General features: G+C 38.6%; 1 protein-coding gene across 2 annotated transcripts in view; it reads left to right on the top strand.

Moving 5' to 3' along the window:
- Positions 1–14,301, top strand: part of slc39a9 (solute carrier family 39 member 9) — a 40,197-nt gene that overhangs the window by 14,323 nt on the left and 11,573 nt on the right. For both annotated transcript variants that reach the window (XM_039741111.1, XM_039741110.1), the window contains exons 4-6: positions 1,222–1,419; positions 12,368–12,436; positions 12,523–12,608. In XM_039741111.1, coding sequence (XP_039597045.1) covers positions 1,222–1,419; positions 12,368–12,436; positions 12,523–12,608 — 353 coding nt within the window. The remainder of the gene's footprint in view (positions 1–1,221; positions 1,420–12,367; positions 12,437–12,522; positions 12,609–14,301) is intronic.

Below are 14,301 nucleotides of genomic sequence, written 5' to 3'. Positions count from 1 at the left end.
GTTCTGAGGTGATTCTGCAATCATCTTCCACATTTCCCTTATTCTTTGTGTTTAATATTAATATTGTGTATTAACATAAAATCCCAGCACATTTCTTTGTCTTGTATGAATAACCTTTATTTCATATCCTGATTTTAGTTATGACTAGCCAAAAGACTTGGTTCTACAATATAATTATTGTTAAAAGCATAACTATTTATTGGTTAATTATTTCAAAGCAGCACGGTTTAGCTGTGACACCTCATACACCAAGAATTTATCTTATTTATTTAAGCTACAGACTACAAAAGAGAATCTGATCTCTGTGGCTATGAAGTCTTTCTCAACAACCAGCTTTAAGTTTCTTTACTAATTCTACTTCACGAATTGGGCTATTTTTTATATTTTTTAAGGCCTTGAGTGTTGCCAGTCCATTTTTTACTTAAATTGACTCTTAAGCTGAGTTTTGCTAATAGGCCAGAGTAGCTTGTTTTTTTAACAGTTTTGGGGTTATAGGAGGAAAACCAGGATACTTGAGGGGGAGAACAAGCAGATACAAGGAAAGTGTGCAAATTTCACACTGACAGGGATTGATTGTGGGGATTTGAACCCAGGGCATTGAAGTTCCTTGACCATGGGAAAGGTTCTGTATAAATAAAATCTATAATTAATTTGTGAGGCAGGAGTGTACCCTATTGTGCAATTGAATCACTACAGGCCTACTCAGTGGCAGGCTCCAACAGATCCTAGCACTATACCTTAGCTTATGTTCAAGGTACTGTCCACTCAAAATCAAAATACAAAAATTTTCCTCCCTATATGTTGGTTTATATCAGACCCTATTTGTTGTTAAAGCAAGTTTTGGTGATATCTTGCAATTTAAAATGATACAGTAAGGCCATTACCATCATTGATGAGTTGAACTCTGGCAGTTGCTTTATTTTCTTTCTTGACAACCAATACTGACTGACATTGCATCCTCTAACCTGCTGTGATTGTGAAGGAAGGTGACTCAAGTTGGTATGCTGGACTTTTGTAGACTAGAAATGGATGAATCATTTTTGTTCTTGTCATGTTAAACAACTGAAACTGATTATCAGAGATCAACTTCCACTTTCAGTTGCTTAACTCTTTTGCTTCCGTAAACCACCCCTTCAGCATTTTAGTTAATACTACCTGGTGTTTTTTTTGTGTTTGAACTTGTTTGTTTGCATTATTAAATCTGCCCTTTTTCTTTTGTAGGAAAACACGGTTTGGTTGAGAGCCAAGCTGTAGAGGCTGTGGTGAAGTCGGGAGAGGGAGTGGCGGTGGCAGCAGAGCATGACCACGCTCACGACCATGCCCAACTGCATGCCTACATCGGTGTTTCACTAGTGCTAGGCTTTGTCTTCATGCTGCTTGTAGACCAGATTGGCACTTCCCATGTGCATTCAGCTGATGGTATGAAGGATTTAATCTGTTACAGTATTTTATAGAGGCTTACTTTGTTCGTTGACTTTTAGGGGCGGGTTCGTAGGGCAGTTTTATACACAATTTACATTACAATTCTATTATTATTAAGTTATAATATCGTAATAGAAATTATACAGTTTACCATAATGCAGAATCAGTGGGAACCCTGAACTTGTTTTCCTGCAACCAGAAGATCCCATCTGGGGACGATGGAAGACAGTGACCTGCCAAGTGTGTTGCTTATGTTCATTCTACTCCGTAATCACGTTTTGGTTGCTGTCACTGCAGAAAACACTGCCTCACAAAGATAGGATGTTGGAAATGGAGGCAGCTTCAATAGTTTCTTTTGTGTTAATTTTAATCTCCTCCTGCCTACAAGTTATGCTGACGAGAATTTTTCTCAGCCTTTCCTTGTGATAATACACTTTCAGTGTGCCAATGATGCCCAAACCCAATGGCTGAAACACTGTTGTGCAATTGGGCGGGAGGAATTCAACGCGAACATTATCTGAATGTGGAAGTATGTTGTGGGCAGCACAGTTATCAATCGGAAGCCAAATAATCCACTTCTTCTTCATATTGTGAGGTTTCTAAACTATTTTGGGATCTCCCCCACCCAACGGAAACATCACACTGAAGTGCATCACGAAGCGCGATTGCAGCATCTGTGTAAGATTGTTTGTCCATTGCCGGGGCAGGGAAACGGCGGGTTCACAGCGTGTTGTCCCATTGACAGAGGTCCCAAGAGAGTTCAAAAACCACACATCACACATTTTCTTGAATGAGTGCCGCATTAATAGGAATGTTTCTTGAAGGAGCATCACTGAACCACATAAAAACAGCTTTTTCGCCGTTTTCAAATGCAGCAGTTCACATACGTTTGCAACCCGAGATTTTTCTTCATTTTTGTATATAACAAAAATATATGCATTGCATTTGTCATTCCAACAGATTGCACATCACACTCATTAACACTGTTATCGTTTTTTCGTATCTGCCGTTTCTATAAAGGGTCACAATGAGTTAAATTCCGATGGATATTTTTCTAATGTTGACAAGCAATAAGCAAAAGATATCACTGAAAACCACAGAAAACAAAAACAGCAAAAAACAGTACGAGGAAAGTTCGAAGAAGGAAATTTTCTTTACAATGTTTCTGTGCACAACTGAGCTGCGACCACAGAAATAACTGCTCTGTGGATGATTCATTCAAGCATTTCCAGGTCACCTCGTTGTAATGAAAATATCTGCTGCTGAATGTACTTCGTAGTAACAAGATTTTTTTAGACTCGTGTCATCTGGGGAAACTGTCAGAAACATAAAAATACTTTGTTGTAATACTCTCTCACATCGGTCACTCTCCTCTCTCTGCGCCGCTGCAAAGCCCGCCCGCCTAGCGTTCTGAAACGTGCCCTCAGTGATGGGGGCAGCCTTTTTGCTGTAGCCCTTCACTGACTGAGTCTCGTGGCCCGACTGTGACCGGGGGTTGGGGACCCATGCATTAACACTAGATTTACCAGAGCCTATGAAAAAACTTGTAAATCCGTCCCACCTTAAATCGCTTCTTAAATCCATTCACAGCTCTCTGCCAGCGTCTTTTGTCATCTACTGTAACTGTGCTGATAAAGACAAGCTGCAAGCAGCCAGCTATTCCATCCTCCCACCAACTTAGAACGTGCATGAACTTCTCTAAGCTCATGCCTTGATTGATTATCTGGGAGTGAAGTGGAGTTTTAGAGTGGAAATAATAGATCGTTATTTGGAACACACGCATTTCATGTGTGTTCCTTTTCTACAGTAATCTGTGTAAACACATTTTTAAAACAGAAGCGTTTTTCATATTCTAGTAGTAAATGAAAAAAATGTAGGCATAAACTATATAATATATGAAGCCTGAAGTCCAAATATCAAAGAAACGCTTTCACCAAAGGTACAAATATAACAGAACAAATGCGCTTTTATTCAAAAATATAACTACAGAAAAAAAGCCGCCTTAGCATGCCACATTGATACGTATCTATTACAACTGCCTCGGTGGCGTAATGTTATCAGCTGCTGACTGGTAATCAAAAGGTCACTAGTCTGATCCTGCACGATTCTGTTTTAAGAGGTAAACTGCTCTTATTCTTACTATTTTAGAATAAAAACTTCCGTTTGATTTCAGTCTGTGTAATTTGTGATACTTGTAAAGGTTAGTTCACTTTTTATTCTCTCAGTTGCGTTCAGGATCCTTCCATATGCCATACCCCCCCACATCTGACACTGCTGTTTTCACATAAAGACGCACTACAGCTCTGCAGTGTATCACGATACATTGTCGTACCAATGCTTGCGAACTGAAGTGTCTGCGTGGAGTTTTCGTGCCACTACACGTGTATTTTTTGAGCATGCTCAAACACAGGACCATATGTTGGTGTACAAGTATAACAAAACAAGTGCACTTTTATTCAAGGCTATAACCGAAGAAAAAAGAAACTAAGTTACAGTAGGCGGTTGATATGACAGCTTGTGTGGTGCAATGCTAAGAACTGCTGATTTCCGATCCGTGCTATATAAAAAAAAATTGGATCACATAAAGACGCACTATAGCTCGAATGTTATTTATTTGGAGACACGCTATAGTACGAATGTTATTTATTTGGAGACGCGCTATAGTACGAATGTTATTTATTTGGAGACGCGCTATAGCTTGAATATTATTTATGTAGAGAAGAAAGTACAGTGTCAGGTGCTCATTCAGTGTAATAGGAACCATAGCACAGAGAGGTGTGTACACTGCAACAAGTACACATGTTGTGAATAAAAGTGCACTTGTTTTGTTATACTTGTACAGCAACATATGTTCCTGTGTTTGAGCGACACGGGCATGCTCAAAAAATACATGTGTAATGGCACGAAAAGTGCATGCTGACACTTCAGTTCACAAGCATTGGTACGAGAATGTATCGTGATACACTCCAGAGCTATAGCATGTCTTTATGTGAAAACAGCAGTGTCAGATTGGGGGGGGACATACGGAAGGATCCTGAACGCGACTGAGAGAATGAAAAGTGAATAAAAAAAAAAAAAGCGAACCTTTACAAGTATAAATTATACCGGCTGTTACAGACTGAAATCAAATGTAAGTTTTTATTCTAAAATAGTAAGAATAGGAGCAGTTTACTCCTCAAAACGGAATCGTGCAGGATTGAACTTGTAACCTTTTAATTACCAATCAGCAGCTGATACCATTATGCCACCGAGGCAGTTGTAATAGATGCGTATCAATGTGGCATGCTAAGGCGGCTTTTTTTTTTCTGCAGTTATATTTTTGAATAAATGTGCACTTGTTCTGTTATATTTGTACCTTTTGTGAAAATGTTTCTTTGATATTTGGACTTTGGGCTTCATACATTATATAGTTTATGCCTACATTTTGTCATTTACTACTAGAATATGAAAAACGTTTTTGTTTTAAAAATGTGTTTACACAGATTACTGTAGAAACGGACCACACATGAAATGCGTGTGTTCCAAATAACGATCTATTATTTCCACTCTAAAACTCCACTTCACTCCCAGATAATCAATCAGGGCATGAGCTGGGAGAAGTTCATGCAAGTTCTAAGTTGGTGGGGGGATGGAATAGCCGGCTGCTTGCAGATTGTCTTTATCAGCACATTTAGATGACAGAAGACGCTGGCGGAGAGCTATGAACGGATTTAATAAGCGATTTAAGGTGGGACGGATCTACGAGTTTTTTCGTAGGCTGTGGTTATTCTAGTGTTAAGGGACATTTTAGTTAATTATCTAAACAAGCAAGCTTGATGGACTGAATGGTCTCCTCTTGTTTGCTAAATTTCCTCGTTCTCCTACCACCTCATAAGCACAGTGACAAATCAAATGCCACATAACAGTACTGTACTGCTCATCTTTTATTAGTTAAAAAAAAAAAAAATATCCAGTAGTATGGCTGATGGGGTTGGCAAACGTATCAAAATATTGGTAAAATATCGATTTCAACAAATTTTTTATACTATTCTATGTCTTGTGCTATGGATACACTTCCAGTTCACTCTGGCTTTTAACAATTGAGCCGAATAGAGTACCAGTGGCCATGGCTGGGGTTGCAGCCCCATTTCCATTTACTCACTTGTAATAATAAGATGGCAACTTGAGCAACATCAAAGTCTTTACTAGTACGATTACTTGAGAAAGAAGGAAGCCAGAATAGGGTCTGGAAATACTTTTGGTTGTGTCCCAAATAGAGACAGAAAACCACCAGATACAGTACATGTAAGCCTATATGCAAGATTTACTGCCATACAAATTCTTGTACAGGGGCTATTGCAGACAAAGAATTTCTTGACATACTGTAGGTATCTTATTTCTAAATTATGGAAATATTAACCATTAACAGCTTGTAAACTACGTTTTTTGGAGTCTGTTAATTGTTTAATGCATTAAAAGAGGGATATGCAATTATTTTTACTACTAAGCCAGTTTTATTTTGTGCTTTTCATTCAGAGGCAACACTCCTCAGCACTATAGGGCTCCATCACTCCCTCAACTTTTAAACCCTTGCCATGAAGTGTGCAGTTGCAGCGTGTTACTTTTTTTTTTTTTTTTTTATGTGTGATTTTTAAAATTCTATTTTGTCGCTTTCACTACATAATGTAAGCCAGTAGAACTTTTCCGTGCTCAATTGCATAAACTACTCCTTTGTGTACCACATATGCTTGGTGTATTGTAGTAGAAATTGAATTTTGGGATGGGGTCTGCGTGAATGCAGCAGTGTGGTGCATTTTCCTTTGAGCTGTATCATGAAAAGCGCTGCTTAGCACAGCAGTAATTATGGTTTGATGCTTTTTTACTTTGACGATGGCCCTGTTTTGTCACAGTTTTCTCTAAAATTCAAATCTGTTTATATAAGATTGTCTGTTGGCGGATGGAAACTGTAGTTTTTGGGATGTCCCATAATCACATTAAGATTAACACCAAGGCTATTGACTACTGCTGTAGTTAATTATTCTTATGCTTTAATGACTAAAATTTCAGTTATTTGTATTCATCAATTCAAAGATTTTAACACATACACAGTTACAATTTATTTAAATAATTGGCTTTCCATTGAGTTACATTATATACTGTGTTGGTATTGAAAATGCCATAGAAATTTCTTTACTTTTCCTAGTATTGTTTCAAAGTTTGAAATTTTGGTATTGTAACAACCTTAGTGGTCACATTTGTATATCCTTTTTTGTTTTTCTAAAGTGCATCCTCAAAGGTTGGTCATATACTATATGGTCTAATCTGCTGGCTTGAGTTTTCTATGAGCCAATTCTGCTCCATTCCTTATTTACTTATTAGGATGTGACTCTCTGTTTGTTCTTTTGCAAGCCTGGCGACAGTGCATTGCAAAAGTATTATTTTACCTCTCTGTGTTTTTCTTGTTTTATCACATTACAATCTGGAACCATTGGCACTTCTGAGACCATTTGATTCACACAACATGCCTACCACTTTGAAGGTGCAAAATATTTTGTATTGTGATATAAACAATAGGTAAGACAAAAAAATGAGGACCCCTGAGAATGCGCAGTTATTCAGTCACCCCACCCCCAACCCACCCCCCAATCAATACTTTGTAGAGTCACCTATTGCTGCAATTCCAGCTGCAAACCTCTTGTTGAATGTCTCCATTAGCTTATTGCATCTAACAACTGGGATTTTTGCCCACTGCTCAAGGCAGTGTTCTGGGCTTTGACTAGGCCATTCCAAGACATTTACATTTTCCATTTAAACCACTTGAGTGTACAGTTGTGCTTGAAAGTTTGTGCACCCTTTAGATTTTTCTATATTTCTGCATAAATATGACCTAAAACATCATCAGATTTTCACTCAAGTCCTAAAAGTAGATAAAGAGAAACCAGTTAAACAAACGAGACAAAAATATTATACTTGGTCATTTATTTATTAAGGAAAATGATCGAATCATCATCAAGCCCTTCCGTGAGAACCCTAAATCCAAAGAGGACTGTTTCATTTATGTTAGGTAGAATGCCCAGAGGGGACTGGGCGGTCTCATGGTCTGGAATCCCTACAGATTTTATTTTTTTCTCCAGCCGTCTGGAGTTTTTTTGTTTTTTCTGTCCTCCCTGGCCATTGGACCTTACTCTTATTCGATGTTAATTAATGTTGATTTATTTTGTTTTCTTATTGTGTCTTTTATTTTTCTATTCTTTATTATGTAAAGCACTCTGAGCTACTGTTTATATGAAAATGTGCTATATAAATAAATGTTGTTGTTGAATATTACATACAATATTTGCGATTGGCAAAAGTATGTGAACCTTTGCTTTCAGTATATGGTGTGACCCCCCTTTTCAGCAATAACTGCAACTAAACGTTTCCGGTAACTTTTGATCATTCCTGCACAACGTCTTGGAGGAATTTTAGCCCATTCCTCCGTACAGAACAGCTTCAACTCTGGGATGTTGGTGGGTTTGCTCACATTAACTGCTCGCTTCAGGTCCTTCCACAACATTTCGATTGGATTAAGGTCAGGACTTCGACTTGGCCATTCCAAAAAATTAACTTTATTCTTCTTTAACCATTCTTTGGTAGAGCGACTTGTGTGCTTAGGGTCGTTGTCTTGCTGCATGACCCACCTTCTCCTGAGATTCAGTTTATGGACAGATGTCCTGACATTTTCCTTTAGAATTCTCTGATATAATTCAGAATTCATTGTTCCATCAATGAAGGCAAGTCGTCCTGGCCCAGATGCAGCAAAACAGGCCCAAACCATGATGCTACCACTACCATGTTTTACTGATGGGATAAGGTTCTTATGCTGGAATGCAGTGTTTTTCTTTCTCCAAACATAAACGCTTTTCATTTAAACCAAAAAGTTCTATTTTGGTCTCATCCGTCCACAAAACATTCTTCCAATAGCCTTCTGGTTTGTCAACGTGATCTAGCAAACTGCAGACGAGCAGCAATATTTTTTTTGGAGAGCAGAGGTTTACTCCTTGCCACCCTGCCATGCACACCATTGTTGTTCAGTGTTCTCCCGATGGTGAACTCATGAACTTGAATATTAGCCAATGTGAGAGAGGCCTTCAATTGCTTAGAAGTTACCCTGAGGTCCTTTGTGACCTCGCTGACTATTACACGCCTTGCTCTTGGAGTGATCATTGTTGGTCGACCACTCCTGGGGAGGGTAACAATGGTCTTGAATTTCCTCCATTTGTACACAATCTGTCTGACTGTTAATTGGTGGAGTCCAAACTCTTTAGAGATGGTTTTATAACCTTTTCCAGCCTGATGAGCATCAACAACTTTTTTTCTGAGGTCCTCAGAAATCTCCTTTGTTGGTGCCATGATACACTTACACAAACATGTGTCGTGAAGAGCAGACTTTGAAAGATCCCTGTTCTTTAACTAACACAGGGTGCCTATTCACACCTGATTGTCATCCCATTGATTGAAAACACCTGACTCTAATTTCACCTTTAAACTAACTGCTAATCCTAGAGGTTCACATACTTTTGACACTCACACCTATGTAATATTCAATCATTTTTCTTAATAAATAAATGACCAAGTATAATATTTGTCTCATTTGTTTAACTGGTTTCTCTTTATCTACTTTTAGGACTTGAGTGAAAATCTGATAATGTTTTAGGTCATATTTATGCAGAAATATAGAAAATTCTAAAGGGTTCCCAAACTTTCAAGCACAACTGTACCCTTAGCAGTATGTTTAGGGTTATTTTCCTGCTGGAAGGCGAACCTTTGTTCCAGTCTCAAATCCCTGATGGAATGAAACAGGTTTTCCTCAAGAATGGCCCTGTATTTACAGAGATCCATCTTTCCTTCAGTCCTGACCAGTTTTCTTATCCCTGCCAATGAAACACACCCCCACAGCATGATGCTGCCGTCACTATGCTTCACTGTGGGATTGGTGTTTTCGGGGTGATGGGAAATGTTGGTTTTGTGCTATGCATGTCATACCCTTTTTGGCCCCTGATGACCAAAAAGTTCAATTTTAGTCTCATCTGACCTGAGAGCCTTCTTAGATGTGTTTAGGAAGTCTACCATGTGCAGCTGGGCAAATTCCAAACATGTTTTCTAATTTTTTTTCTTTAAGCAATGGCTGTTTTACTGGCCACTCTTACATAAAAGCTTGTTCTGTGGAGTGTGTTGCTTAAAGTGGTCCTATCGACAGATATGCCTGTCTTTGCTGTGGATCTTTACAGCCCCTTCAGTGTTATCCTTGGTGTCTTTGGTGCATCTCTGATTAACACTCTGCTTGATCAATCTGTGAGTTTAAGTGGGCGGCTTTTTTTTTGTCAGGTTTGTAGTGGTGTCATATTCTTTCTGTTTTGTCATAGATGTAACGGTTTTTTGTGTGAGAGTCAAAGTTTGGCTTTTTTTTTTTTTTTTTAAGACCTGAAGCCTGATCTATACATCTGCTGCAACTTTGTCTCTGACCTGTTTAGAGTGGTCCTTGTTCTTAATGTTGCACGCTAAGTGGTGTTGCCTAGTCGGGGACTTTTGAGAACTGGTCTATTTATAAAGACAACATGTGACACTTTTATTGTACACAGGTGGGCCCTAAACAACTAATTATGTGAGTTCTGAAGTTAATTGGTTGGGCCAGATCTTATTTGGCAAACGAAATTAATACATACTCATTCAATTTGTCCAATTCTACTTTATATGTACTAGGGGGTTCTGACCCCTGCTCGCTTCGCTCACCAACCCCCAGGCGGGCGCTATGAACTAGCCACTTCGCGGCACTACCACTTATGTATGGGGAAGCGAATGTACAATTTAAACAGATTGTTGTTTTCATGGGAATTGTTACATATGCCTAATAGAGTAATGAACCATAATAAAAAATAGTAAAATGTAATAAATTGAAAGAAAATTGTTTCATGTTGCGTTAGAGGTATTCGTTGCGTTATACATTTTCATTCTGTTTGGCTTTGAAATTAACACACAAATACTTTTTAAACTTACACTTTTAGTTTAAAAAAAATATTCGGAATTAACTTTTTGTCAATATCACATTGAATTTTGACTCTGTGTTTGGACTTACATCATGACAACACATAGTATAACTGCCCGCGAGTGAATATCGTTTCTTTCTCCCTGATAAACTGACTTTTTCGAATTTTTATCCCTGTGATTTGTTAATTGTCACAGCAAAAGCTATTCTAACGGGAGTAAATGTTTTAATACGAATGGCATATCAAGATCTCCTTTGGATTCTAATGTTATCCACGGAAGATGTACTACATTACCTTTTTTGTTGCCTGTTAAAATTTTACATGTCAGAATTGTTTGACGATTTTTGAATACAACTAATCTTGTCCTATTGCATAGCCCATCACTCATACATAAATTATGCAGTAAGATTACGATACATCCTTCTTTCAACAGTAATTCGCCCGGTCAAAGACCGGATGGTGTTAACGGTTGTAGATATTCTACGGGATATTGTAAGTTAATGTTATAGCTCATGCCTATATAGTTGGTGACGGTCTGGTGCATGGAAGTAGGGGTTACTGTAATTCACCCTGTTTTATTGTACTCAGTTGCTTGCTTTTCCATCACAAAGTGTAAGATAACCAACTCAATTCAAATTAGGGTCAGAAGAGAACAGCTCCTTGGACCTTGTCGTCAACAATCAGCAGCCATTGGCTCCTCTAAGCAGCTGCCTAGCACTCTGAAAAATAAAATAATTGATGCTCACAAAGCAGGACGTGGCTACAAGAAGATAGCCAAGCATTTTCACTTCATAATGTTTTTAAGAAATGGCAGTTAACAGGAATGGTGGAGATCAAGTTGAGGTCTGGAAGACCAAGAAAATGTTTGGAAGAAACTGCTTGTTGGATTTCTAGAACGGCAACTAATGACTACAAAAGACCTTCAGGAAGATTTAGCAGACTCTGGAGTGGCTACTGCACTGTCCTGCTGTGGAGCAACACCTGAACAGATATGACCTCCATGGCAGAGTCAGCAGAACAAAACCTTTCCTGTGTCCTAGCCACAAAATTCAGTGCCAAAAGTTTGCAATTGAACATCTTAGCAAGCCTGCTGATTTTTGAAAACAAGTCTGTTGGGCTGATGAAGTCAGATTGAAATGTTTTGGCCACAGTGTGCAAAGGTATGTTTGAAAAAACGGGTCTGAATTCCAGGAAAAGACCGCGTCTCCAGCTATTAAGCATGGCGGTAGATCGAGTGTCCAGTGGTACAGATAACATGTCATTGGTAGAGGGAAGAATATATTCTAATAAACACCAGCAAATTCTGGAAGCAAACATCACACCATCTGTAAAAAAAAAAGTGAAGTTAAAAAGAGGATGGGGTGCTACAACAAGATAATGATCCGAAACATACCTCAAAATCTACAATGGAGTACTTAAAGGGGTGCAAGCTGACGAGTTTGCCATGACCCTCTCAGTCCCCCGACCTAAACATTATTGAAAATCTATGGAGAGATGTCAAAAGAGCAAAAGAGAGTGGCCTGAGAATCTTGCAGAATTAGAAGCCTTTTGCAAGGATGAATGGGCAAAAATACCCCAATTAAGAATTGAAAGACTCTTAGCTGGCTACAAAATGCATTTACAGGCTGCAGTACTTGCCAAAGGGGGTCTTACTAAGTATAGACCACATCGGGTGCCCAAAATTTTCCTTTAGGCCCTTTTCATTTTTTTGTTTTTTTGTACCTGCGAATGACAGAAATTGTAGTCTTGCTTAAAATATTAAAGAAATGTGTCATCTTAAACTGATCACCAAAAAACAAAGTTAATCTTCAGTTCATTTAACTATTCAGAGTAACATACATATTAAACAAGGGGGCCCAAACATTTGCTTGCTACTGTATTTGTTCTCATGTTATTTTGAAAGGCCTACATTTGCTATATTTTACAATAATTTCTTTCAGATCCTGAGGCTGCTAGAACTGCTAATTCTAAAATCACAACTACGCTTGGATTGGTTGTACATGCTGCAGGTAAAAATACCCCATTTGTACATATATAATGTTTTTGTGTCACTGAGACGGCAGTGATTTCCTCTTTTCTTATGCACTTTTTTCAGCTGATGGAGTGGCTCTCGGAGCAGCTGCCTCCACTTCACAGACCAGTGTACAGCTCATCGTATTTGTTGCCATCATGCTGCACAAGGTAGGACCAGTGCCTTTCCTTTTGTTTCAGTTCTTAAATATAAGTAAGGGGGAATTTGTTGTCTAAGAGTCCACAAAAGGCACATTAACCTCGAAAGATTCTTTTTATATTCAAGGACATGTTAATACTGGAAATGCCTAAATTAGTAGCCTTGATGTACATGTACACCCCCTGACATCCTCTCATCACTTATATCTCAAGAACACAAATCAAATCGAGCAATATGGCCAAGGCTGGTGACCTTAGCTTCAAAACAGAACAAGCAAGAATAACTTTATAGGGACCAAAGGCCTAGTGCTATTCCTGAGTGTTTTCCCTGTAGGGATTACTCTTCAGAATACGGTCAGGGGCCGCTTAAAGAGCTGCTCTCTTGCTGACATTTACCATTTAACCTATGAAAGTGCTGTAAAAATTAACAGAGCAAAAGAATCTGGTGACTTCCGTTTCAGAATACTTTAGTAGTGTCCAGAGAGATGCTTGGATTTTTCAGCTCCCTTATCGTTACCCCTGAAAGTGCTGCACAATTACACTAAGAGGAGGCGCCGGCAGTGATCACTGCACAGAATCCATTCACTTCATGATATTCCTGCTCTCTGAAAATTTAGAATGCTAAGACAAATACTTGATATCATTTTCATGATGAAATGCATTAAAGCATGTATTAAACATGCACGGTAGTGTGGCGGTAGTGCTGCTCCCTCGCAGTTAGGTGTCCCCAGGTGTATGTTCAGTGTAGAGAACTTTACGGCAGGTGTGACAAGGCACCAAAATACTGGATGTATGAATGGGTATCGCACAGCTTTAACTTAAATATTGTGTAAATGTTGGGTTTGTGATCGGGTGGTCGGAGACACTAACACAGAATTCAATGGATGTTCTTCTTAGAGGGCTTTCTTTATTGCATGTGTGCTGTCTGTCAGACGTACCAAACCCTCAACTCCTATCCTTCCTTTTTCTTTCTCCATCTAACTATTCACCACATGATAAACGTCTTTGTGAAATTAAAACTAGTTATAAACTATAAAAAATAAAAAATCTTAGTTATACATGTTTAATTATGCCATCTATTCTGGGTTGCGCCCATCCCAGCAAGCACTGTGTGTGAGGCAGGAGAAAATCCTGAACAGGGCGCCAGCACATTGCAGGGTGAATACGAGCAAAACATACACTAGCAGGGTCAATACAGCATAACAAAACCCCACATTTTACATGACTTTGAAAGGAAACTAAAGCATGCCGAGTGAACCCACCAGAAAAACAGCAAATTCAAGGCAGGGTACACCCGAGACCCCTTTGCTGCAAGGCAGCAGTGCAACCTCCACGCTGCCGTGCCCCCACGTGATTAATATGTGCTTTAATGCATTTTGTCATGAAAATTACATCAAGTATTTATCTTAGCATTCTAAATGTTCAGGGAGCAGGAATATCATGAAGTGAATGTATTCTGTGGAAGTCAGTTTAAGAAGCACGTACCGATTTAACATGACTTGGGGAACACTTAACACTAAGCATTTTATGTGCTATACATGTATAACTTTTATGACTGGGTTTGAGAAAATCAGTAAATTGAATATTCATTTTACGATGAAGTTTAGTAACGATGTTCTACTTTAATAACAAATTACAAGAATAAAGTCAACATGTCGACTTTATTCTTGTCATAAGCGTTGAGATTAAAGTGGAAATGTTGAGA

Source organism: Polypterus senegalus, chromosome 18 (genome assembly GCF_016835505.1).
Source record: "Polypterus senegalus isolate Bchr_013 chromosome 18, ASM1683550v1, whole genome shotgun sequence".
In the NCBI taxonomy this organism is placed as follows: Eukaryota; Metazoa; Chordata; class Cladistia; order Polypteriformes; family Polypteridae; genus Polypterus; species Polypterus senegalus.
Note: the sequence above shows the minus strand (reverse complement) of the source record. Positions and strands in the feature narration are given on the sequence as shown.